At 42.1% G+C, this 23,781-nt stretch overlaps 1 protein-coding gene across 3 annotated transcripts in view; it reads right to left on the bottom strand.

The window, feature by feature from the left end:
* The window catches only part of RNF150 (ring finger protein 150), a 222,449-nt gene that overhangs the window by 125,710 nt on the left and 72,958 nt on the right, over positions 1-23,781 (bottom strand). The window contains exon 1 of one of the 3 annotated variants that reach the window (XM_080403068.1): positions 1,498-2,500. The exons of the other annotated variants lie outside the window; for them this stretch is intronic. Coding sequence (XP_080259194.1) covers positions 1,498-1,963 — 466 coding nt within the window. The 5' untranslated portion in view covers positions 1,964-2,500. Of the gene's footprint in view, positions 1-1,497; positions 2,501-23,781 lie in introns of those variants that run through there. 3 annotated transcript variants of the gene reach the window in all.

Genomic DNA, 23,781 nt, shown 5'->3' on the forward strand with positions numbered 1-23,781 from the left:
GATCCAACATGTTGGCAGTTCTAGAGAAACTCACTAGACAAGAACAAGCGATGCATCTTAAGTTTTGAAACAGCCTGAGCTTTACTTCAAGGGTGCATAAGTATGCCAAGCTCCTACTACTTTATACTGCTTAGTATATAATCTGTGATACTTAAAGTACCAAGAAGTATAATCTGAACAGCTACCAAACCATGTGCAGGTTATAAAGTGCAGTTTTAAGAAGCTCAAGAGGTTATGAGTTGCTTGTCTCACAAAACCAATGGAAAATACTAACCTCCCCCCCCCCCCCAACTTCCACCTTCCAGTTCTACCAAAGAACCATCGATTTGCCCAAATAAATGGTTAATCTCTTAAAGAGGCTACACACAAGAGGTTCCAAAGGCGCTACTTTTGCATCAGCAGTATTATAGCATTATAGTTAGGCAACAAACTGTTTTTCAGCACATCCATGCTAACTAGTTCACTGTGGAAATTTAAAATGCCATTAGAATAACATCCTGTTTTGCAGCCTTTCTGTGTTTCAATTTACCCCTAACTTTGCTAAGATTCAAGTGGCATGAAACAGCTGGGCATGATTAGTTACTGGATGCAAACCAAACTGAGATTTCACAATAGGTGGCATTTTAGTCTCCATGGCATAGGCTGCTGGTATAAAAGACCAACGACCCCTGGCAGAAACCACCACCCCTAAACATAAACCTGGTGATCTGTTTTTAAAACAACATTACTTCAGATCAAACAATGTTACAAAAATAGCGGGTTTTGTTGGCCATAACACCAGGCTTGGACTGTTTCTGATGACTGGGTTTCTGCTAGGTGACAAGCACATGTGGGGACCCAAGCACCCATGTGCCAACACTGCAAGCACAAACTCCATCAGAGCGTTCACCTGGCAGAGTGAAACTCCCCACATACACACCCAAGCCCAGTCCTGGACAAAATATCTCATGTTCTCACCAAATCAGATACTGGGCATTCCGGCTCAATCTCACAGCTTTTACACTATCACAGGCAAGATAGGGGACACCGTGTTCCCTACTTTATTGCACCTCCCGATAAGCCGGCACCATAAACACTAAGCTTCTCGTCTTCTGAAGGTCTCTGTCACACCCGATCCTCACGGCACCTGCCAGAGGATCCTCAGGACACACCACCACATCGGTGCCCCGCAGTGGGCTCAGGGTCCCATCCATTCCTCCGACTAAACCCAAACTTCACCTCTCCCAAACTTTCCACCCCTGGCACGCCAGGGCGCACCGCTCCCAGCAGCACAGCCGTCCTTCGCCGTGCCAGCACGGAGCGGTGCCCCGCGGCCCCCGCCATGAGCACCCACCGCCCCGCGAGGCCCGCAGCCCACCCTGCTCCTCGCCGGGGGGTGCGAGGCCACCTTCACCCCCTCCCCCCAGCAGCTGCCACCGCACGGCTGCGGGACAGCCGCGTGGGCTGCCGCACGGAGGGACACGGGGCCGGCCCGGCGGGCAGGGTGGCGGGGCTCACCTGCGTGGGGCATGGTGATGGTCTCGTTGGCGTTGCTGGAGCCCACGTTGTAGATGACCACGGCGGAGGCGTTCTGGGCGGCGGCGTGGCGGATCTTGTCCTTGTAGGTGCAGTTGCCCCGCGGGATGAGGGCCACCCAGCTCTTGCCCGGCGCCGGGGCGTTAAAGCGGGTGCCGGGGTCGCAGGCGTAGCGGTCGGTGGGCGAGGCGGAGAGGGCCACCTGCCCGCGGGCGTCCTGCTTGGGCGACTGCTCGCCGTAACGCCCGCACTCGCTCTTCTCGCTGCGGAGCTCGGCGCTGCCGGCCGCCGGGTCGGCGTAGGTGATGTTGACGAAGGCCGTGTACCACTCCTCCTTCTCGGCCACGGTGAAGTCCAGGCACAGCAGATGCACGAAACAAAAGGACAGCAGCCATGTTGAGAGAGCCAGGCTGCGGCACGCTTGGATCACGGACATTGCCATCTTCATCTGCCGGGCCCCCCCGCCCGGCCGGCCCGCCGGCCCGCCCCCGCCGCCTGCCTGTGTGTGTCTGTGTGCGTGGCGCGCCCCGAGCAGCGGCTCTGCGCGGGGCGGCGCTGCTCCCGCCGGGCTGGGGGGAGGGGGCCCTCCCCTCTGCAGCCCGCTGCCTAATTCATGCCGGGGCCGTTTGATTTCCTCGGGCTGGCCCCGTCTCCGCCCTCCCCTCGCCCTCCCCGCCGCCTTGCTTCCTCCTGCCCCTCTCCCCCCCTCCCTCGCCCTTGTCCGCACAGCTGCCTCCCCCGCCGCTGGCAGCCCGGCCGGCCGCAAGGCGCGCAGGCGGGGGGATTCCCACAGGCGCAAACGCGCGGCGCCGCTCCCGCTGCAGGCCCGGCCCCTGCGGACGCCCGGCGCGGCCCGCCGGCGGGGCTGCGCTCCCCGGGGTGCGGGGCGGCGGGGGGCGCCGTGTGCGGGAGGAGCGGCTGCCGCAGCGGCGCGGCAGCGCCACCTGCCGGCAGCGCGGGGCCGCCAGGGCCGGCCCAGGGGCTGCCTCCCGCGGGGGGGGGGGGGGGAGCGGAGCCCCGGGGCAGGGGGGAGGGGGGGAGCGGAGCCCCGGGAGGTGGGGAGAGCGGAGCCCTGGGGGGCTCTGCAAGCGGCCGGTCGCACCTCCGGCTCGCGGTTTTAACCTTGACTTTATTTTTCTTTTCTCTTTTTCTCTGCTGCAGGATAAGTTACATTGCAAATGGCAATGGTGTAACGTCATTATGCCCCGTTGCTCAGAGGAATAATCGTTTGTATAGCAGGTGTTACAGTACAAACCCCATACGTTTCTTACTGCACGTTTACCAAAATCGGGCAGGAACACAGAGAACCCCGATGGTGAGACCCCAGAGCCGCTCCCCGGACATATTCAAACTCCATAGGCACAGACAGAAAAGAATACTTTAGTTCCGGCTCAGTGAAAGCCCAGATCTGGGGAATTTTAATGTAGAAAACGCCCCAAAAGAACGTGGCCAAGACTCAAATGCCTTTAAAAGGGTCAAAACACAACTGACTCTATCCTAGTGCGAGTAGCAAAAAGTCTAATTCTCCATAACTATGTTCAGCAACAGAAGGATGTCTCACAAGATTAATAGATATTGCCTATTTTAGCCCCCTCTTGATTAAAATAATCTGCTAGGAATACCATTCCCTTTCATTTAGATGAGATGCCCAGGTATGTCATTAGTGTCAGTTTGCTGGTTTCCAGTTTATGGTCATTGCTGCACTGACCTAAGCAAACAGATGACAGCCTTAACCGTATTTTACACACACGCGCACGTGCTGCTTTGAAAGTTATTTCCCCAGATTGAAAGCAGTGAGTTTTGGAGAAAAAATGTACAGGTGAATAGGGGAATAAAATCAAGACGTTTACTGAGAAATATGGTGAGTTGCCAAAAAGTCTACAATCAAGCAAGAGGATAACTTTCCTTGAAAGCCCAATTCCTGGAGAAGTCAGCAACTGAGAAAAAAAATCACCATGTAGAACTAACATTGAGAGATGAAAGTAGATGGCAATCAACATTAATTAGAAAGTGTTGAGACTTCATAAGGGAAGCAAAAGTTGTAAGAGGAAAATCCATGCCTGGCAGGGCTATGGGCAATAAAGCATTTGTATATTTGGAAGACTAAGAAGTATTATTAGAAGAGAAGGCAAAAAATTTATAAATTATTATTTATAATAAAATTATAAACATAATTAAAAACAATAAAAATTATAAATACTTCAGGTTTATATTTGGAAAGAAAGTGAGGGTGTGTTTGCCAGATTATTGACTCAAAAAAGAGAGATTAAGAAGCACCTCCTAAGAACATACAAAACCCAGCAGACCCGGAAAAATGGCACACATGGAATCCCAAGAGTGGGCAGGAGGGCGGGGAGAATAACCAGCTCTCTGGCAGAACTCCAAGCAAATCCTGGCATAACAGGAAAATCTTGAAAGATTCAGTGTTCAGTTTTCTGGTAAGATCCAGAAAAACTAATTATGGTGACAAGGTAGTTACAGGCTGGTTAGCCTAACGTTAACCAACCCCAAGAAAAACAGAAGAGAAAAAAATGCAATGTACGGATAAAATTTTGGGGGTTGTTTTTTTTTCTCTGGGAACTGGCCTGCCAAGCAGACACGATTCATGTTATTGTGAGGAAATTATCAGTGTGGTTAGTAATATTACACAGCCATAGCCATTACAGGGTTTTGAAAAGTGTTATTCAATGATACATGACATTCTCATTACACATGTAACCTACCGAAGTCCAGGTAAGAAAAGCTTAGTTGAAACAGAACGTGTTTTAATAGAGCCCAATGCAAAAACATGACTCCAGGAGACCAAAACTGCCAGCCGCTCTGCACTCCGGAGCAGAACTGAGCAGTGGGTGATTTTTTTCTGCCCACAGGCAAGGAATTGTGCTATATTCCTAGGCAAAAGGGGCCTAAAGAGGATGCAGCTACCCTCAGATATTTCAGAGGAATAACAGGAGTAGGGAACATGCTCTGCGTGAAGCATCAGCGAGACAGAGAGTGGGAAACTGTCCAGTTTTGGTATCTGCATTTTAAAAGGGTAGTGAAATACTAGAGCAGGTTAAGAAAGGAACCCTAAAAATAATTTGAAGTAATTCCTCTCCTGGCAGAGATTTTGGGTGCCCAATCTATTCAGCTTTTCAAGAAAAGAGACGATATGATTACATTGTGTAAGTACCATCACAGGGATATAACAGCAGGTATTTAAGCTCTTTAAGCTAGTGGATAAAGGCATAATAAGAACCAAAGTTTAAACTAGACCGTGCAACTTGGAGCAGAAGTAGCTGATTAAACAGGGATTGTCCTTTGGAGAAAATTCAGAAGTAAGACTGTCCTGGGAAGTGAAAGACAATTACTCTTACATTCAAATTAAACAAAAAATACCGCTGGAAAGCATGCTTTATTTAAGTGCAAGATATGAAATTCTTCACCATTAGTTTATAATCCAGTGGTTACTTCTCACCTTAAAAGTACTCCTGAATAAAAATAACTCAATAAAAACAAAAAATATTTGATTTCTTTTGGCGCTGAAAGCTGAACTACAATGAACTAGGTCAATGCTTTGATTTATAACCACCCAGTTTGGTATAATAGTTGATGGTGGTTCTTCCCATATTATTTGTTTCTGTTCACAGGACCATCTGAGGTTCTCCCTTTGCCTGGCTCCCCAGAGCTCTGTTCCGGTCCTGGCATACCACCGTACTTTCAATGAACATCCAAGAAGCTGTAAATATGTTTCCTCTCACGCCAGCAAGACATTTGCCACCCCCTTACCCTAGCCCATGCTCTCTCTTTCAAAAAAACCCAAACCCTGTGACTTTTATCCCACTCCAGCCTGCACAGAAGCATCCAAGGCACTCATCCAGCACGACCACACATCACCTTACCTGCATTACAGTGAAAAGCACAATCTCCACTTTGATATGCTATTGAAAATTAAAATTTACAGTGTCTGTAGCATTGGGGTGAGGGGTGTATCTCTGAATTTTGGATCTTATATATGTCTTCCATAACCTTTTCCATGTTTCTGAAGTGAGGGTAATTCCAGCTGAACTATACCTTGTAGAAAGTTACAAGACCACCATATTCAAACTTGAGTGTGTGAAATGTGGTCAGTAAGTAGAAGAGGAGTGGCATGTGGGGAACTCCAGTTCCAGATTCTTCATATACAGACACTCAGAAGCTGGATTTAGGTAACAGCTGATAATGAGCAAATGACACATCGAAATTCACTACATGACTACCTCTCGTATGTGCTGCACTACTTTGTTAGGTTGCGCTTTCACAAGGTAAAATTCATCAGTTTATACCTTTTTGGTTTAAAAGGTAACCTATGCTTAGCATTTGCTGGATTGTGTGTCTGTACCCAAAATTTCAAATGATCTCAGAGCAAATGGCTACAAATTGCCTCAGTTAAAGATGAGCAATCTCCTCCAGGTTGCTAAGCTCCTCTTTTATGGAATCTCATGGTGTTTTGTGGACCTCTGTCTCAGCCTGTTGGGACACTCGTTGCCAAGAGGTAAAATGGCAAATGTTTAAAAGCTAGGCTTTAAAAAGACTAGGCTGCCTAAATTCTCCTGAAGTAGGGATTTACCTGGAAGTTAAGAATTTTAATCCATAAGAATACTGAAGATGACATTGTAGGGTATTGAAACGGCCTAAATTAGATCTATTGGCTCCCTTTACCACTCATGGTAGCAAGCAATTCAAAGCATGCAAACTGGATGCCTTATTATATATAGGACATGGAAACACCCAAAGGTCAGTGATCCTGTGTTCAGCTGGGCATAGGCAAAAGCAAACCTATGGAAAATACACACCACGGGGTATTTCACACACAAGGTGAGAAATCCCACTTCTCTCTCTACTCTCGGGAAGTTTCGGTTGGCAGCTCAGTTCCCTCTGCATCGAGTATGATGAGTTGCCACAGGGGTAGGACCCCAGCAGGTGCTGCCTGGGAGAGACCTGGGGTTAGTGCTAACTTCAATGCAGCCTGAAAGTTTTTTTGATGTTGATGGACAGCAGGGAAAGTTGGCTGAAATAGGATCTCTCTGCAGGTGCTCAGGAAAACGAGTTCTTTTGCCTTCCCTAGCTATAAGACTGAAATTGATTCTTGTTTACAGCTGGAGAAGAACAGAAGAGATGTTAACACCAGGAAGCCACACAGAGGATAAAGCAATACCATGGCCTCACCCATTTGCTGCCAATACTGTCCTTTGAGTTAAAAAAAAAAAAAGACAGTAAGTTTATTCATTTAGAGAGTTAACTGAGCAATACATCTTTTCTTGACCTGACATCGTTACTACTCAAACTGTCTTCTTATTCATATGCTAATAACTATATTGCCTGTCACTTACTTTATTACAGAATCTTCTCTTAGATGGGAATACTGCTTCATTCTTCTGTAACATTGTTTGAATTACTATATTTGCTGCTGTAGTTCTGGTTTCACTTACTTAGGTCAATTTAATATTCTTGCTAATGCTGTGACACTCTAAAGATATCTTCAGAGTATAGTTTCAGAAAAAATACTTGTGTTGCAGCCAAGACAATCACCTCACTGGAGCTATAGGAAGAGTTCAATAGAATTTATAGGGAAAGTGACATTTTCATTTTAAAATTATGAAAAGATTGAAAGGAGCTTTATCTTGTTTGTTCTCTATTAAGTTTTTATAGCGAGATAGTACTCCGTGTGTCCCAGAAGCAAAAATTGCCATGTCTTACCATATTTGTTTAGTGTCTGCTTTTGTTAGAGATTTTTTTGTAAACAACAAGATCCCAGGAGACTGCTGCTGCTGAACATCTTTCTGCCTGTTCCTTCTCCTATTATAGCTTCCTAAAAATAAAAAGCATTTGAAAGAAACACGTCTCCTTTCTGTAATTTCTTTCTCTTCCATAATAACTCACTCATCTCCCTTAAACTTCCAGCATTTTCCACATTTCTCATTAATCTCATGTAGAGGCTTACTTCAGCCCTCAGTCAAAAGACTGGCTTTTCCTTTGCAATATAAAAAAATGTAAAAAAGCTAGTTTTCTCCTGTTATTAGGTTATTTTTCTTGGTCTCCTACAAAAAGAGTTATTTAAACATCTTAGAGAATAAGCAAACTGACGGAATCCAGCCCCAGCCCTGCAGGGTAGCCAAGGTGTCAGCACTGGGCCAGCATTTTCTGCCGTCCCAACGCGGTGGTTTCTCCTGCAGTTCACCAGTGACTTGACTGCAAGTGCTCCCCTTACTTACTGCTCCTCTCCTACCTGTCTCCTTCTATGGCAGAGCATGTGTAACCAAACACATCAAAGGTTTACCAGGACCTAACAAGCTACTGTTACTCTTACCATCTTCCATAATCTACAGCATGGCGGGGGGGGCGGAGAGGGAAGTACTGTGACTAGCATCAAATGCAGGTGCCTTCATGGTCTTTCTTGAATGGCCAGCCAGACTGGCTGGAGACAGCCTTTAGCTTAAGTGTGGGATAAGGCTCAGATTTGTATTCCTGCGTCTGTGCTAGCTGCTCTGGTGCCGACAGATGCACACAGAATGAAGCGCAGTCCTGCTGAGGCAGAATTTCTTAATGCACAAGAATTCAAGCTCCAAAACATTGCCAGTTCCTAGTGTTTTAATCATCTTCCAGGGGAAATATTGTGAAGAACCTAAAACAAGCTGTAACTTAGAGATTCTTTCCAAAGAAACAGACAAATTGGAAATGTATTAGCCAAGACTGTGTAAAGAGTAGAACCTGCTGCAGAAGCTGCACAGAAATGTGTGACTAGAGATCATCTGTGCCTCATGCTGGAAGTTCATGGGATCTGGAATGAAGAGAGCTGTGCTAAGTGCTAGTTAGGTGGCTCATAACTTCTGTGGTATAATGACAATTCTTGGAAACTCAGGTTGCCAGCTATATGCCATTCTCTAATGCTTAAGGAAAACATACAGACTTCAGTTTCTGTGCAGAAAACAACACTATTGTGGGCAGCATTTATAAAATATTACTGCAGTTTTCAAATTAGCGGTAGAATCCAGCTTCAGACTATTTTGGTTGAAACACATTAGTGAATATGCTGCAGAAGAGGTAGTATTCACAGGGACAAAGTTACTTTCTCAACAGACATCCTGTATCTTGCTCCTTAAGCAATCACCAATGGAAGAGGTTGGCAGAGCTACAAAATACAATGTCCACCTTGCCAAGGCTACACCACAAGTTCTGACTCGCGTAGTCAAACTGCAAGATTTTCTGGTGGGAAGCTCAGCTTTTGAGAGGACACTCCCAAAATTCTTCCACCTTTGCTGAAATGAAGCTATGAATTACCAACATAGCAGGTGTGTAAGAGGGGACAAGCTACATGTGCACATCCTAGCTATGATTCAGAGACTGCTTACAAGTGGCATTTCCCTTACAGTGTTACACTTCATAAAGCTACCATACCCAGATCAAAAGCTGAGCGCACCCAGTAACACTGAGATACTAATATTTGTCAAGACTTCCACCAACAAGCCTCTGAATGCAATAATGAAAAATACATATATCCAAAATAATGGTGGGCATGTTTACATGGCCCAGTTCAGACGTATACAGAGATTCCTGGTCTTGCTTGAGGGACAGGAAGCATATACCTGAATTAATTGGGTATTTTACTGTACTAATACACCTTGCTGATGAACTTCAATAGAGAATTTATACAGTGCCACACAGGTGGCAAATACAGACACTTGGCCAATTGGAAGATAGTAATACGTTCTGCTGAAAACAGGTTACTAATGGAGGCTTTCCAAGAGAGATTTCTGGGACTGATCATATTTAACCTGATCATCCATGAACACAGCGCATACAAACAAAATGGGAAATTCATCAATGGCATGAAATAAAGAGCCATTGGCAATAGAAAGGCATGTATGGAATCCAGGAGAACCTTATTGATCTGACTGACTGAGAGAGATGTGATGAAATTCAATAGTACATAATGCCAGGCCATGAGTTTAAAGACTAAACCCACATATTTCTGCTCTTCACTGGAAGCTCACTGGTTGGGATACTGGTTCACGAGGATGTAAATGTTCCAAAGATCCCACTAACACACCCCCCCACCCTTCAAATGTGGCCTTAAAATGCATTAGCAGACAGGATCAGCACCCATGAGGGGCAAACGGATCTCACACAAGGCCTCAAGAAAGTCTACCTGGAATTGTGTGTAAGAGGAACTGCACTTGTAGAAGATGCAGATAAGGGCAGCTAGGCAGAGTGAGGGAATGAAGAATTATTTAGGAAAGTTAAAAGCTTGGCAACAAAGGGAAGGCGATATGATTGCTCTCTGTTGGTATATCAGGAAGGCTAAATGCAGTGGAAGGAAAAAAGCAATTTAGGATTTGTCACTTAAGAAAAAGCCTGCACGCTGATCATATATAAATGAATACACAAAAAATGGAGGCAAGTTCTTAATTAACAGAACTGTGACATTTTCTAATTACCTAACTGGAATTAAAGAAGACATGATAAACTGATGTGAAGAAATTATTAAATGATTGCATGCAATAGCAAGGTCTGGACTAGCTGATCCAGGAAATCCCCTTTGTCTATACCCAAACTTAGCTTTGAAAGTTGGCAGGATATTTCTTTCCTTTCCCTTCTCTAAAAATAGCACAAATAGTATTATTGGAAGACACCAGATGGTGCTGTCGCAGACAGTTTTATAAGCTCAGTACATCCAGACTTCCATTTTTACAGGTTATGCCTGTAATGCTGTGTAGCTGTGTCACATTAAGCATATTTTACGATGTTTCTGCATACGCTATTAAAGTTTCTTTGCTGCTCAAATATGTGACTGAACAGGTTTTTAGAAGCAGTGCTACTGCTCAAAGGAAGCACTTTCATATGTAGATATTAAAATTCCTCTTCAAATGGTATTTTTACCATTGGTTTGAATGAAAATCACACTGAATCCTAGGGATGCCAAGCACACGAAAAAGATGAGAGCCCAGGATTTTGCCATCTCATTTTCTTATTCCCTCCTTTGGATCTTTTTTTAAGTTAAGTGGAAGAATATTTGTTACCTGGACTGCAACTCAGACTGCAGCATGTGAAGACTTTGAACACAGAGTTAAAGGAAAAAGTACACATAGTTGTTACTTGCAAATTTCATAGAGCTCTCAGATGGGTTTTATTCATTTGGGGCTATTACCACTTCTCATCTTTTTTGTGCTTTAGATTTCTGTCCTCCTATAAACCTAGACTTTAAAAGTGAGCGTTCTGAATTCATCACTTAAATACTTCAGACATTGCATTTAGAGTTTAGATAATAGCCCTGTCCTTTGTATTGTGTCTTCTTATCTCATACATTTATAAACTGTTTACTGCTGCAATTAGAACGACAGAGAAATGGTCTGTGGTAGCATGACAGAGAAATGGTCCATACAGGGTAAAAACTGATGAATGATTTATAAGTACTTTTAGCAAAAATGTTGTTCAAGAAAGTTTGCTCATCAAGTTCTAGTTCTAATCTCTGATGGGAGCTTTTTTTTCATATAGAATTGAGCACAGCAGCTTGCAATAACCCTGCTGTTTGCCTGACAGTTAAACTCAAATTGCTCAAATCCTTTTATATATTGCACCTTATTTGGCATATGCCTTAGTCAATCTCTTATCTAAAAGCTTCTTTTTGTGAAGAGACTAAAAGTTTTGTTGTTGTACAAGTCAATGTAATGGCTCATTATAACATTGTCTTGGGAGAAGAAAAGGCTTTTCTGGAGTCAGTATGGGTTTGTTTGTTTTTGTTACAGATTGCAAAAACTAATTAGGATTCCTGTAAGAGAGTCCATTATGATCACCTATTCCGATTCCTTACAATGCTAATGATTAACATTTAAATTGTTAATCTTGTTTTTAATATCAGCTATCATTTCTACATCCATTTAAAAAAAATTACAAAAAAAGCAATTTTTCAACTTGTTAGCATTTCAAGAATTTATATAGGGTTTCATATTCCGTTATACTTCTCAAAATAATTTTTGATCTTCAAAGTAAGTTTGTAGAAATTAATTAAGTGACTCCTAAGCTACCTATGAAGATAGGAAAAAGTTACTTTCACTATAAATCATTCTCCTCTTGCTATCCAAACTGTCAATAAAACCTAGCAAAATGTTTCAATAGGTGGCAAGGCTGCTCCGCTCATGTTATAGACAACCAAACCTACATATAAATGTAAAACATGCATTTAGAAAAAACTAAGGTTCTTTTCTCTAGCTATAGCATAGCCTTGTTCTGGTTTCTTTACCCTGAATACTTTGGTCCTAAACAGTGCTTGCTTTAGTAATTGACTACAGCTACCTGTTCTGACACATACAAGCTAACAAGAAGTTTTGTCTTGCCTGCTTGCTTCCAAATAGCTTGGAGAGGTCTAAGAGCAATATTTTATTCTATTTATCAACTATCAAGCAAGCCTTCCACCATCCAGCTTTTAAAACATCAGCCTTTTGGCGAGTTTTTGAAAGACAAGAGGCTGAAATGATTTGTCAGGAAACGCTCAACTCTTTAGTCTTTTAGGACCTCCAAAGCGGTCAGAGAAAGCAAACAGAGACTTTCTCTCCAGCTGGAGGCAGATGCCTCACAGCCTCCTCTCCTCACCATGCCGGGGCAAGTTAGGGCTCTGCGCTGCAGGAGCAAAGGGAAGGAAGACTGTGACTGATAAAAACATTACACAGTTAAGAGTGGTTGAAGATCATATGATTGGCAATATGTGTGTGTGCAGTTTTTACAGATAGCTATACTTGTGAGTTTTCTGCTGATGTTCTGCTTTAAAATAAAATATTATTTATTATTATATTTTAGGATCAGGGGATTCATTTGGCACCTTTCACATTGCTGAAAGGTCTTTTGAATAAGTGTCCTCTCTAAGCAGGAATCATCTGTATCTTCTCTATTTTAAAGTAGAAGGAAAAGTGCACCAAAGTGAAAATGTTCCACTTCCTCTGTAAATATATTTAAAACTTTTAGGGCAATTATGTGGCACCTGGTAACTAGCCAATCCCTCAGTAAAAAGAAGCACTTGATAGACATCCTTGGAGTTAATCTGCAGCTGTGGGTCAGCCCCCCTGAGGAACTGACTGCTCCTGTCCGTTACTTCAGGCTGCTCTTGTGTGTTCTGTGCTGACCCCAGATATTTGACCAATGTTCCCTCAAAGTATATTTTAAATCAAGATGGGAACTTACAAGCGGTAGCCAACATGCAACGTTCTCTGCCTTTCAGAACTGGAGGGCTACTGACTCCTGGAAAAAAAGAAAACCAAACTAAAAGAAGAAAATCCTTCATTTGTGTCCCATGTCCATTCGCCACCTGACAGTAGGGACAATGGAGAGGTGTCTGTCACTGACATGGGTTAGGAGCAGACCATGACAATGCTTGCATGTAGGCACTGCTTCATACCTGACTGACTGTAGTAATGTGCATGTGTGACAGTTTCTAAATTTGGGTTTTTTTGCAGACCTTCTGATGTCCTGTGGACACTGATTAGTCCTGGATAACAGGCCTGGTAACACCGGTAGAATATTGTGCTCCCTAACCACGGAGATACAGCAATTGCGGTAGGTGGAAAATAAACACATCACATACTTGGTGTGCCGCAGTCCACAGGTAGTGGCAACATTTCCACACTTATTTAGGAAATTTTGTGTTGCTTTCATGCATATCAGTGATTCGTGCAGAAAGAAAACTGTTTTCTTCTAGTGGTCTCCTTTTTCTGATACTCAACCTAAGGATTTATTCATAGGACCTTGGAACCTGATATATTTTAGCAGACATACAATCTATGTGAATCAGCATCCCACCTCTGAATGGTTAGAACAAGGAGACACATTGGAAGGTACAAGAAGCCCTGTGATAAACTGATGTGAGGTGATCTGTCCTCTCATCATTGCCTCCAGCTCACACTATACTGCCTTCCAGAAATGACTGTCTTAAATCTTGAAGCACAAGATCTCTGCTTTGTGACTGCATCCACCACCAGAAATATGCACCTTGAAATACCTCACAGTCCAGACTCTGAATTTTCCAATACTCTCAGTTACACTGACATCTCATGGAAATGAAGTCTGTGTGTTTCTAATCAAGCCTTTCTTCCCAAGGTTATTGAGAAGTTTAGATGGGCTTCTTCACTGATATATCGAGATTAGAATTTTTTTATATTGACTTCCCAATCGTCAAGCTACAGATTTAACATTGACATTGGCAATGCATACCAAAAGAAGAATGACATACCTTAGGTCTGTAAACAGCCACTGAGGGCTACTTACACATCACATTTCACAGCATATTGCACTACCTGGCACAGGCAGAAAGGAAGTCTAGCAATGATTTTCATGCTATACAAAAGAGAGATAGTTTCCTTCCTCAAATCCACTGGTGGTTTAAACCACATTTCAAGTCAGTCGAAAGATTTTTAACCTTCAGACCACAGCTGAACATAATTTCAACTTAAATAATACAAGTTTTTTACACGATTAAAGATAATTTTGTAACTCTAAGGGAACATTATGAGCATGAAGTATCCTTAAAAACACCAGCCAATGTGAATGTAAGTTAGATAATTTATAAGCAAGCAATTTTAGAAATACATTTTTTACCAGCTGATGCAGAACGTTTAGTCTCCGTACTTCAGTCAGCATAAACAGCAAAAATACAGTACTTTCCTGTATACTAGCACAGTGCCACAACTTTTGGGTTGCATGTATTTAGACTGATAGGAACATCTACCTAGAAGGCTTTAACTGCACAAAGTTTATTTTCTTTTTTTGTTTTATGGATCTAAAAAAAAATAATCCCACATCGGCTTAGAGTATTAACCTCAACATGAGTTAGTTTCTAGAAAAGAGGCAAAACCTTCCTTTATGAGAGTAAGCGCCGGTTCCCCACTTAGGTAAATTACTTGTAAAGGAATAGCTGGTGTTGCAGCCAACGTTGTGACTCCCTAATTTAAAAATTCGAACTCCTTTATCAAATCTGAAGCTTTACCAGATGACCACAAGAGGACATCATTGCTCCATGAGAAGAGTTTCATGCAGTCTAGTGAGAAAAATACCGGTGTCTTCTCAAGTGTATTGGATTTACTCAATTATTTACGTGAGTTAAAGGACTAAACATAAAACTGGCACAACTGAGTGTTTTCTTTTTTTAAATGAAAAAGGGAAAATAAAGTTTCTGCAATAAATCCAAAGCGATTCCTTAAAATATGTATATTTCTCTTTAATAAATCTTTTCTCACTTGCATTAAATTTCTTTCTTTATTGAATCTTTCTGCACGCTCATAGTTCAACTTTAACACAAGGATCAAGGAAGGGGATATTATTTGGGACATTTTTCTTGCAAGGAGAAACAGCTACTTATCAGTCCAAAAGAATGGATGGTAAAAATCACAGCTCCCTTCCTTCCTTGAGATCTTCTGACATTCTACAATCAACCCTGTCCCTTGTCCCGTTCTCAATTTTAAAACCCAGCTGAAATATTACAGAAATGCTTCTTGTCTGATACAAGGCTGTCTCACTAGCATAAGGAGGCAGAAAAGTTTGAAAACTTTTATACTGGAAACCCTCCAGAGGTTCTTTTACCCTGATTACATCTAAAGCTTGCCAATTTCTCTCCACGTAACCTCTTGAAAGTCACAGACCTTCTTAACCATGCTTGCACCTAAAAATTCTTATCTAGGAACCCATCTCATTTCCTGACAGGAACTTCACTTATCTCATGTATTTACAGGAGTTTCCTTTTGTCTTGTCCTGGCAAATGCAATCGTACCATATTTAGGTCAATTCAGAGTACCATTCAAATAAGATCATCTTATCTTGGCCCTCCCCCCACACGCACTTTCTTTATATTCCTTCACTAGCTCTTCCTTCCTGGTCACACCAAAATTTTCCTACCAATTTCACGTCGAGGGGCACCACAATCTCTCTGGGTTTGCCACTGCTGCATCCTCATCTACCTTATCACTCCTCTGCCCATGCTGCCAGCCTCTGCTGCCCACTGAATTTCCAAAAAGCGCTGCCACACTTTCTTCCACCTGCTTCACTCGGAAGAGCAAATCACTTTTCCATCAAAAACTTCCTTAAAACTAATGTCAATTATTTACGTGGCAAAATATCAAACCCAATGTAGTCAGGCAACCAATTTGCTTTGATCGTTGCCAAGTCTCCTTACCTCAGTCTTTCCCAGTCTTTCACATAAGCTCATTTGCATCCACCTTTAGGGTCTTTGAAGAGGAACCCTTTTCTGTATTTTTATGATCCTTTATGCAATATTGTCCCACTGCATTCTAAGGGCTTCTATGCAATGAAATCAAATAAGCACAGATTACGGGTGTAAATTACGAAGGAAATAGTTTGCATAATTTATTTAATGTGGAGACATGGTCAGTCTGGGAATGGGTTTGAACATCAGCAAATTCCATCTGGTTCCAAGCAACACAGTGAACAGTTAACAGTATTGTCTTGACTACTGCCTGCCTTCATTTGGGACCTGTATGACTCCAGAGCATGTTTCCAAATACAGTCATGATAGAGACAATGCCAAATTGACTAAAATCAACAGCAAACTCCCATTACTTTTCAGCAGAACTAAGATTTCATCCTCAGCTAGGTAGGCAGTTCAGAATCGCATCAGCACAAAGAAATTGTTGTAGTGGCCATAGTCTCATCTGGTGATATCACCATGGAAACCTCATCACAGATCAAAGCTAACAATCCAGTAGTATTCAATTAGCACCAGTGTCAGGCTACTCTCACAAGCAGCTATGATTTTTTGAAATACTAAAAGCTTGCAAGACAGATGCTGTTAAAGGAAAGAAAGCCAGTTCATTAATTACATGGATATATGACAACATGCAAATTTTCTAGCTATAGAGTATATTTGTCATTGTACTTTAAAACTGTTTTAAAATAAAGAACTCTACAATTTGTATTTATTTCATATTTTATTCATGACTGTCCTCATCTCACTTTTTCTAACTCGCACTGCTGTTAACTAAGATTAGAGAAACAGATTCAAACTGCAAAAGAACTATGTTGGGGAAACAAATGTACTGCTGAAGTATATTCAACTTGCGGTACAGACAAAATGTGTCAGATATTCTGAGTAATTGTATACAACTGATGTGTAAGAAAAGCACAGTATTGTGGCTTGCATTTGAAAGCTGTAATAATACTATCTCTATCAAATAGATCACTTTCTCCGCATGTAGAGAATTGGTTATTTTTTTACACTATATGAATCATAGTCTAATGTTCAACTACTCTGAATACTCTAACTAGATTACTAGTCCTGAAAAAATACATTTTTATGTTACATCAAGAGAAAGGCGATAGAAAAGTATGCTGTCTAAAATTTTCTTATTACAGCTACTTCCTGTAGTGTAACAAAACCAACTCCAGCTGTTTTACATCTCTATGTATTTCCCATGAAATCTGCAACATACTTTACACAGGCAAAGATCAAATATTAGCTTTAATGTCAGATTTCATATCTTCCATCTTTCATCAAATGCACATTATCTGCTAAATCATATTATGCATATGCACAGACATTCTATTAATGCCCAAATATTACAAAAGAATGCTAACTTTCATTACTCTGCTATATCATTTGTTTTATAGCCCGACAGATGAATCCAACACAGCTCTGCAATCGCAGTGAATCCAGGCCCTTTTAGGTATTTCAAAGTTCAATATCCCCCGCACATTTCATGAAATAAGGAAAAAATTGGTAACAGAGTTTTCACTCCTTTGTATTCGCAAATCCTATGCAAAACCTTGATTCCTTCTGTGTTCAAGGGACACCCACCCACAATTTCTCTGCTTATGGCTTCATTCCAGCATTTGACCCCAAATATCTCCTACTCAAAGTAAATGCTTTTCTGGTAGCTATATCTAGTAATTCTTTGTCGCATCTTCTATCAGTTTATCTGTTCTGTCTGCTGATTCCCTGCAGATGGCTAGATAAGGAGCCAAAAAGTATAGTGGGATTTACGTCTTAAAGCCACACAAGCTCTCCCTGCACTATCAAGTTTTACAGGCATAACTACACCAGGGAAGGTGGCAATGAATCCCAAGTGACAAGAGAAAGGGGTGCTATAGAGACTACACCACACCCTGATTTAGATGGTGCCAGTTTAAGAATTTGTGTTTCTTCTCCTGCCTTACATTATGCTTCTGTTGCAGGACTTGGCCATTGCAGACATGCCACATGCGGCCATGCTGTACTCTAGCTTGCTACCACATAGCATGGTTTTAGGCTGTTGCTTCTGCTTTGTGGTGCGCCTGCTACATCAGCTACGTGTTACTCAGAAAAATATGACTTCACAAAGCTATTTTAAATGGAGGAGTCGGAATTCCCATCTGTTAGTGCCAAAGATTTAATTCAGTGTGTTTCAAAACAAAGGAAAAAGAAGTCTCCTGCTTTCTTCCTTTCTGTGTGATGACTTTTCCACAGCTGGGATCTTTGCACATTTCCCAGCTTGAGATGACAGCGGACTGTATATCTTGCCTTTTTTTGTCACACAGCTTATGGAAGCATGCAAACACCCAGCATATTCTGAGGACTTCCTTCTCTCCCTCCCTATTCCAGTTTTACTTTGCTCAGTTTTGTTGAATGAGTTATTATTTCAAAGGGGAAAAAATAATCAATAGAAGATATTTATTAAATTGAATGTCTTGCATAAGAACTGCAATTTTACTTTTTCTCCAGTTTGTAGGAATCAGCTCTGAAATCAGCATGAAAGGCATGAAAAATTGCAACAGGAAAGGCAAACACCGCTAGCAGCTGAAAACACAAAGGATTAGATGTGCAGACCAACAATCAACCAGGGATTTACCACTACAACCCTGTAACTATGTGGGCTGAGAGCAGATTGAAGTGCCAGCCTCAGGCTGTGCAACCAATCTTGCCCACTTGTTAGGACCAAGGGCTGGAGCGAGGTTATGCTGCCAAGGACCCATGGCCAGAAACAGAAACCAAGATAAGTGCCAAGTCCCACAAGCTCAGGACAGAAACCAGGATGTGAGCCAACAGGCATGGCACAGCCACCACAGGCTCCAGCTGCTGCCCAGCCAGGCGGCCTCCGTCGCCTGCCCTGTAAAAGCAGAACCCCGCAGCTGCCAGTCACAGCGGGGGTACCCCTGGAATCGCTCAGGGCTGACCGAGAGGTTTTGCTCATCAGTCAACTGCCAAAAAGCCTCAGCTAGGGAAAACCTCGCAGCCCTGTCAGTAAGCGATTCAGTAGGCAGCAAGGACATTCCCTTTCTGTCAATAATGAACAAAAGCTTTTGAGGGCTGCTAATGTGTATTAGGCTATGGGAGGTGCTATCTTCTATCAGAGAATGCAAGTAGAAGGTCTGTTTCTGTAAAATTCTCCAAAGGAAAGGCAGTAAGAATTGCGTGGCAACCCATTTCCAAGCTGGATAATTGTATTTCATGTTTATCTGCATTTATCTCTGTGTCCTTGTTTTCCAAGGATGTCTGTAGTATTCCTGCACCCTATTTATTAGCTGCAACTGCTCCACAAGAGATGTAGCTGCACAGCAGAGATAGGGCAGAAAATTCTCTGCAGATGTTATTTGACTAGCTTTCAATAACTGCTTTTATTTTAGCATCTCGGTTCCAGCTCTGTTCTTAGATGGGCTGTGTCACATGGAGTTCTCTCTAAGCCTCTAGTGTAAATTGCTGAATGGCAAGGATAAAGTATTAGCAATAAGAAAATCACTCCAAACTTTACATCAGCTTTACCTCAGATACAAACAATGCCATCTGCCAGCTACCCAAACATTTGGTTGGATGAGATCAGCACCACACTGAAGAGCAACTGTTGAAGCTGAATCCAAGGAAGTCTGAAACAATGGCAGATTGGGTTCTTCAGAATTAATAATATATCATTTCTTTAGCTCTGTTTCAGCACACCCTCCTAGTGCTCTTTTAAGAGATGCAAGGCACAAATATTCACTGAGACACCTTACGCTTGTGCCTACCCAATTAGGAAATGAAAAAAATGACACCATTCTCTAACAAGTACAGCTTCAAAACCTGCATCTTGCTTTCTCGGGGTCAAACTCAGACTCACTCACCAACTTTGTGACACCTGTAGTGAAAAAAATAGCCTTTTAGAAAAGCTCTGAGAAGTTCATAGCAGAGGTCCATTTACCCAGAGCTCAACCTGCTGCAAGCGTAGTGCAGAAGTACCTGGTTGCCCTGGGAGCAGAGGGTGACTTCAGAGCTTCCCATTGTGAAAGCCCTCCATGGGAAAGGATGGAAAGGATGCAGCACACCCCACTGCATCGGGGGACAGCCCAGCTGGCTGCTGGGCTCAGGCCAGCCTACAGCCTGCAAGTGCTGCAGCTCTGCTGGGTGCTCTGCTGATTCTGCACATATCACGATCACTTGTGTTCAAAGACTACTGTATAAACCTTTCAGCCATTCATTTCTTCCGAACTTGACCTCTGTGGGTAGCCTTCAAGTGTCTTAATTCTTGGTATTGTATTAATTCCTGGCATGTCCTTATATTCATCTATGGAACAGCCTACTTGCCTCATTTAACTTCATTTGTGCCACACCACGGGGGGTGGGAGTGATGGCATCCAAGAGATTAAGATGAAATGACAGACTGGCAAGCAGGGGAGGCTGTGACACAAAGGTGCCCTCGAGTCCCAGCGCGAGGCAGAGGTAAGACAAGGCCAGGATGACAGCAGGGGCAGTGGGATGCAGGGGCAGACTGGGCCCGTGTCTCGCTGAAAGCACCACTCAGTAGGCCTGTGTGAAAACCCAACCAGATAAAGCATAATGTTAACATATGCTCAGCAAGTGAGCTCTGAAATTCTCTCCCTTGCATTCTCCCAGCACCTTCAGCAAGTATCTGCAGGCTGTCACTCACATTTTACACATACTGTCCTCATTGCCAAGTACCTCCAAACCCCAACCCACCAATGGATGAACATTACAGTCAATGCCCAATACGGTACAAAGCTAGACAGATCCACCCGTGACCGCTGGAGACACTCGTGGAACTTGACAGCATCCCACAACAGGGGATATGTGCACGGGACTCTGAACACATCACTTCTGCCTTTCACACAAGTGATGCCATTTTGGTTTTACATTTTTAAGAATCTTAATTAAGGGTCTGTCTTTGATCTTCCTGGGAACTTTAAAATACCTGGGAGAAACTGCTGGGGTGCTGAATTTACTTTAGTCCCTGAAACCTCAAGAATAAATTCAGCAAGCTATTTGATAGCCTTGATTAAACCTTTTAGAATGACTGGAGGCTCTGGATGTTATTTATTCATATCTGAGCACAGAAACAGTCACTCATGCATAGAAATCCTCAGTGACTCACAAAATGACGTGCTTGCTTATGCATAGCAATCCTCAGCAACTCACACAGCAGCACACTCCTGCCCAGACATACTTGGTAACATGCACAGTGACAGACTGGCCCAGAGCACTTATTTTAGAAATCCTCACAAGCTCCCACAAGATCCTCCTCTCCCTTGAAGCTAAAACCAAAGCTCCCCAGTGACTCTAGCCCACACCGTCAAACACACTCATCCACCTCCTCCTCCAAGTTGAGCCTTTTCTCACCACTGTGGCATTTCCCTGCTGAGGGTTCCCCTAAGGTTGCTAATGCACTTATGAAAGGAAATCTCATTTTCACTACCTTCACATTTTAATATCTTAATGCCAAAGAGCTGCTGTTCTGCTTTTTGGGTTTTATTTTGTTTTGTTTTATATGGAAATTTTACATTAAACAAACATTACATGCCAGTCAAGGGGATGAGATGGCTCAGGGGATCGGTAATGGGCTGTGAAGCTTTTCCTTTCTAGGCCAGTGCTCCAATTCATTCTAGGCTGTTTTAGCTGGATTTAACGTTGGAAAAAAGTGTGCTCATTTAAAAGGTCTGAGCTCTCTGAAACAAATTAGATTTTAAATGAACTGTCCAGTGGCAAAAATACCACTATGCAAATAAACTCCACCAAGCAGCCACTTCAAAAAAACAAATGGAAGTAACATTTTATTTCAGCTGGGTAACAATACAAATGGAAATGCTCTGGAAACATACTGGCTGCCAGGGGCATCCCATCCATCTTCCAGCCCAGATCTGTTACACAACTAGCTTTTGTAGGATGCCTAGAAGGTCTTCAGGCTCAGAGTGGGTCAGACCAAGAGAAGGTGGCAGTGACCAAAAATTATTGCTATCTAACTTGACTCAGCATTATGCAAATAGCAAATTCATAGCCTTTTTACCTTCGTAGATTATTTTTTGTAAATTATATTTTTGTAAATTATTGCTGTCTAACTTGACTCAGCATTATGCAAATAGCAAATTCATAGCCTTTTTACCTTTGTAGATTATTTTTTGTAAATTATTTTTTTGTAAATTATTGCTGTCTGACTTGACTCAGCATTATGCAAATAGCAAATTCATAGCCTTTTTACCTTTGTAGATTATTTTTTGTAAATTATTGCTGTCTAACTTGACTCAGCATTATGCAAATAGCAAATTCATAGCCTTTTTACCATTGTAGATTATTTTTTGTAAATTATTTTTTTTGTAAATTATTGCTATCTAACTTGACTCAGCATTATGCAAATAGCAAATTCATAGCCTTTTTATATTTGTAGACAAATATTTAACTTCATATAAAATACACAGCCACATCCTGGCAGCAGACTGTCCAGCGACATGACAGCAGCAAGAAATATAATAAATAAACAACTCCCCAAACACCTTGATGATACTTCCAGTGACCCATCAGACATGCACTCAATGGGGAGACTGCACATCTACAGTGAGTTTGAGAAAACTCCATCTTGTCAAAAAGAACTAACCTAGTAAAAATTAGCAAAGAAACCAGATGCTGGTCCAGGGTGCTGTTTTCAGAAACTGCTTGCTTTTTTCTTGTCCTCCTTTTGGAGTTTTACCTTAAGTACATCAGTGTTGTAGTTTTTCACCAGTGTTTTAAATAATACATAAAAACAATGAAATAATTGAAAAAATCTTGAATTCCCCCTTACAGTCCATCAAAAAGGCTTTTGCTCTGCTTTTTAACACTGCCACACTTGGAACACTTATTATAAATAGAAAATGTATTTCAAAATACATCAACTGTTTATAAGCTGTAGCTCTGAGTAGGACTGCAGATTCATTACCCCACAATAAATATAAATAAGGAGTTTAGTGAACATCGTGAGCACCTGACTATTTATAGTGACACTTCAATAACTCTAAAGGTACAGGTACTTGAGATGCAATAAATGAAATCTAACAAATAAAATACAAATGAGAATGAATAGAAACTATTGTCAGAATATCAACTAACAGCAGTGGAACATAACCAAATGGGTTTTCTAAATCAATCAGAATACTGAGACTGATGTCCATGCCTAGAAATGGTTCCAAGTCTTAATATTCATAGTGCCATAAGCATATGATTTGACACTCGATTACCTGCTTTTAAACACCTTATTTATAATACAGGTATTACATAATCTACAACATGAAGCTCCATATGTGGTGGATTGCTGCATGATGCTATTATAAACATAGGGTGTAATTCTGTTCTTTACCCACAATGCTTTTCAAAAACATGGTGAGGGCAAGTAAGATGGGAGCTTGTTAAGTTTGTGAAAGAGATGGTAAGAGAGAGCTCTCTGCAGTATCAGGGAAATTGAACTGTCAATGCAAAAATTCTCTTTCAGTCCTCTGAACCAACAGCTAAACCACCCATGTTGTATGCTGTAAAGCAAACAAATCTGTCCTTCAGCTTTCATTAGCTGAATAAATTCAGTATTTAATTCAGCCAGTGCTCAGTACCACTGATATTACTCTCATCTAAATGGAGCTATAATTAGACAGGAAAACCATTCAGTTTGTATTTGCATAAGATTTCTACAACCAGATTCTACTGAACAAGGAAAAGCCATAATTAAAGGAGAAAAATTGCTATCCAGATAAGAAGTGACACAAAAGAGGAACATGTCACACGGCCCGATAACTGAGGAAAAACATAGAACAGCTGAAATGCTAAATTTGTTAGCACAGATATTTCAGAAAAAGATGGCAAATACTCTGCCTCATCTAGGCCATCATCCAACTGCCTTTGAAGTCAACAGGATCCTCCTATTCAAGATCTTTGCAGGGACAGTTGTTAAGCCTGGGAAAAGGTTGCCTGGAGCAGTTGCGCAATCTCCAACCTTGGCAACATTTAAGTTTCAGCTAGACAAGGCCCTAGCCAACCTCATTTGATGT

Source organism: Falco punctatus (assembly GCF_963210335.1).
Source record: "Falco punctatus genome assembly, chromosome: 1".
In the NCBI taxonomy this organism is placed as follows: domain Eukaryota; kingdom Metazoa; phylum Chordata; class Aves; order Falconiformes; family Falconidae; genus Falco; species Falco punctatus.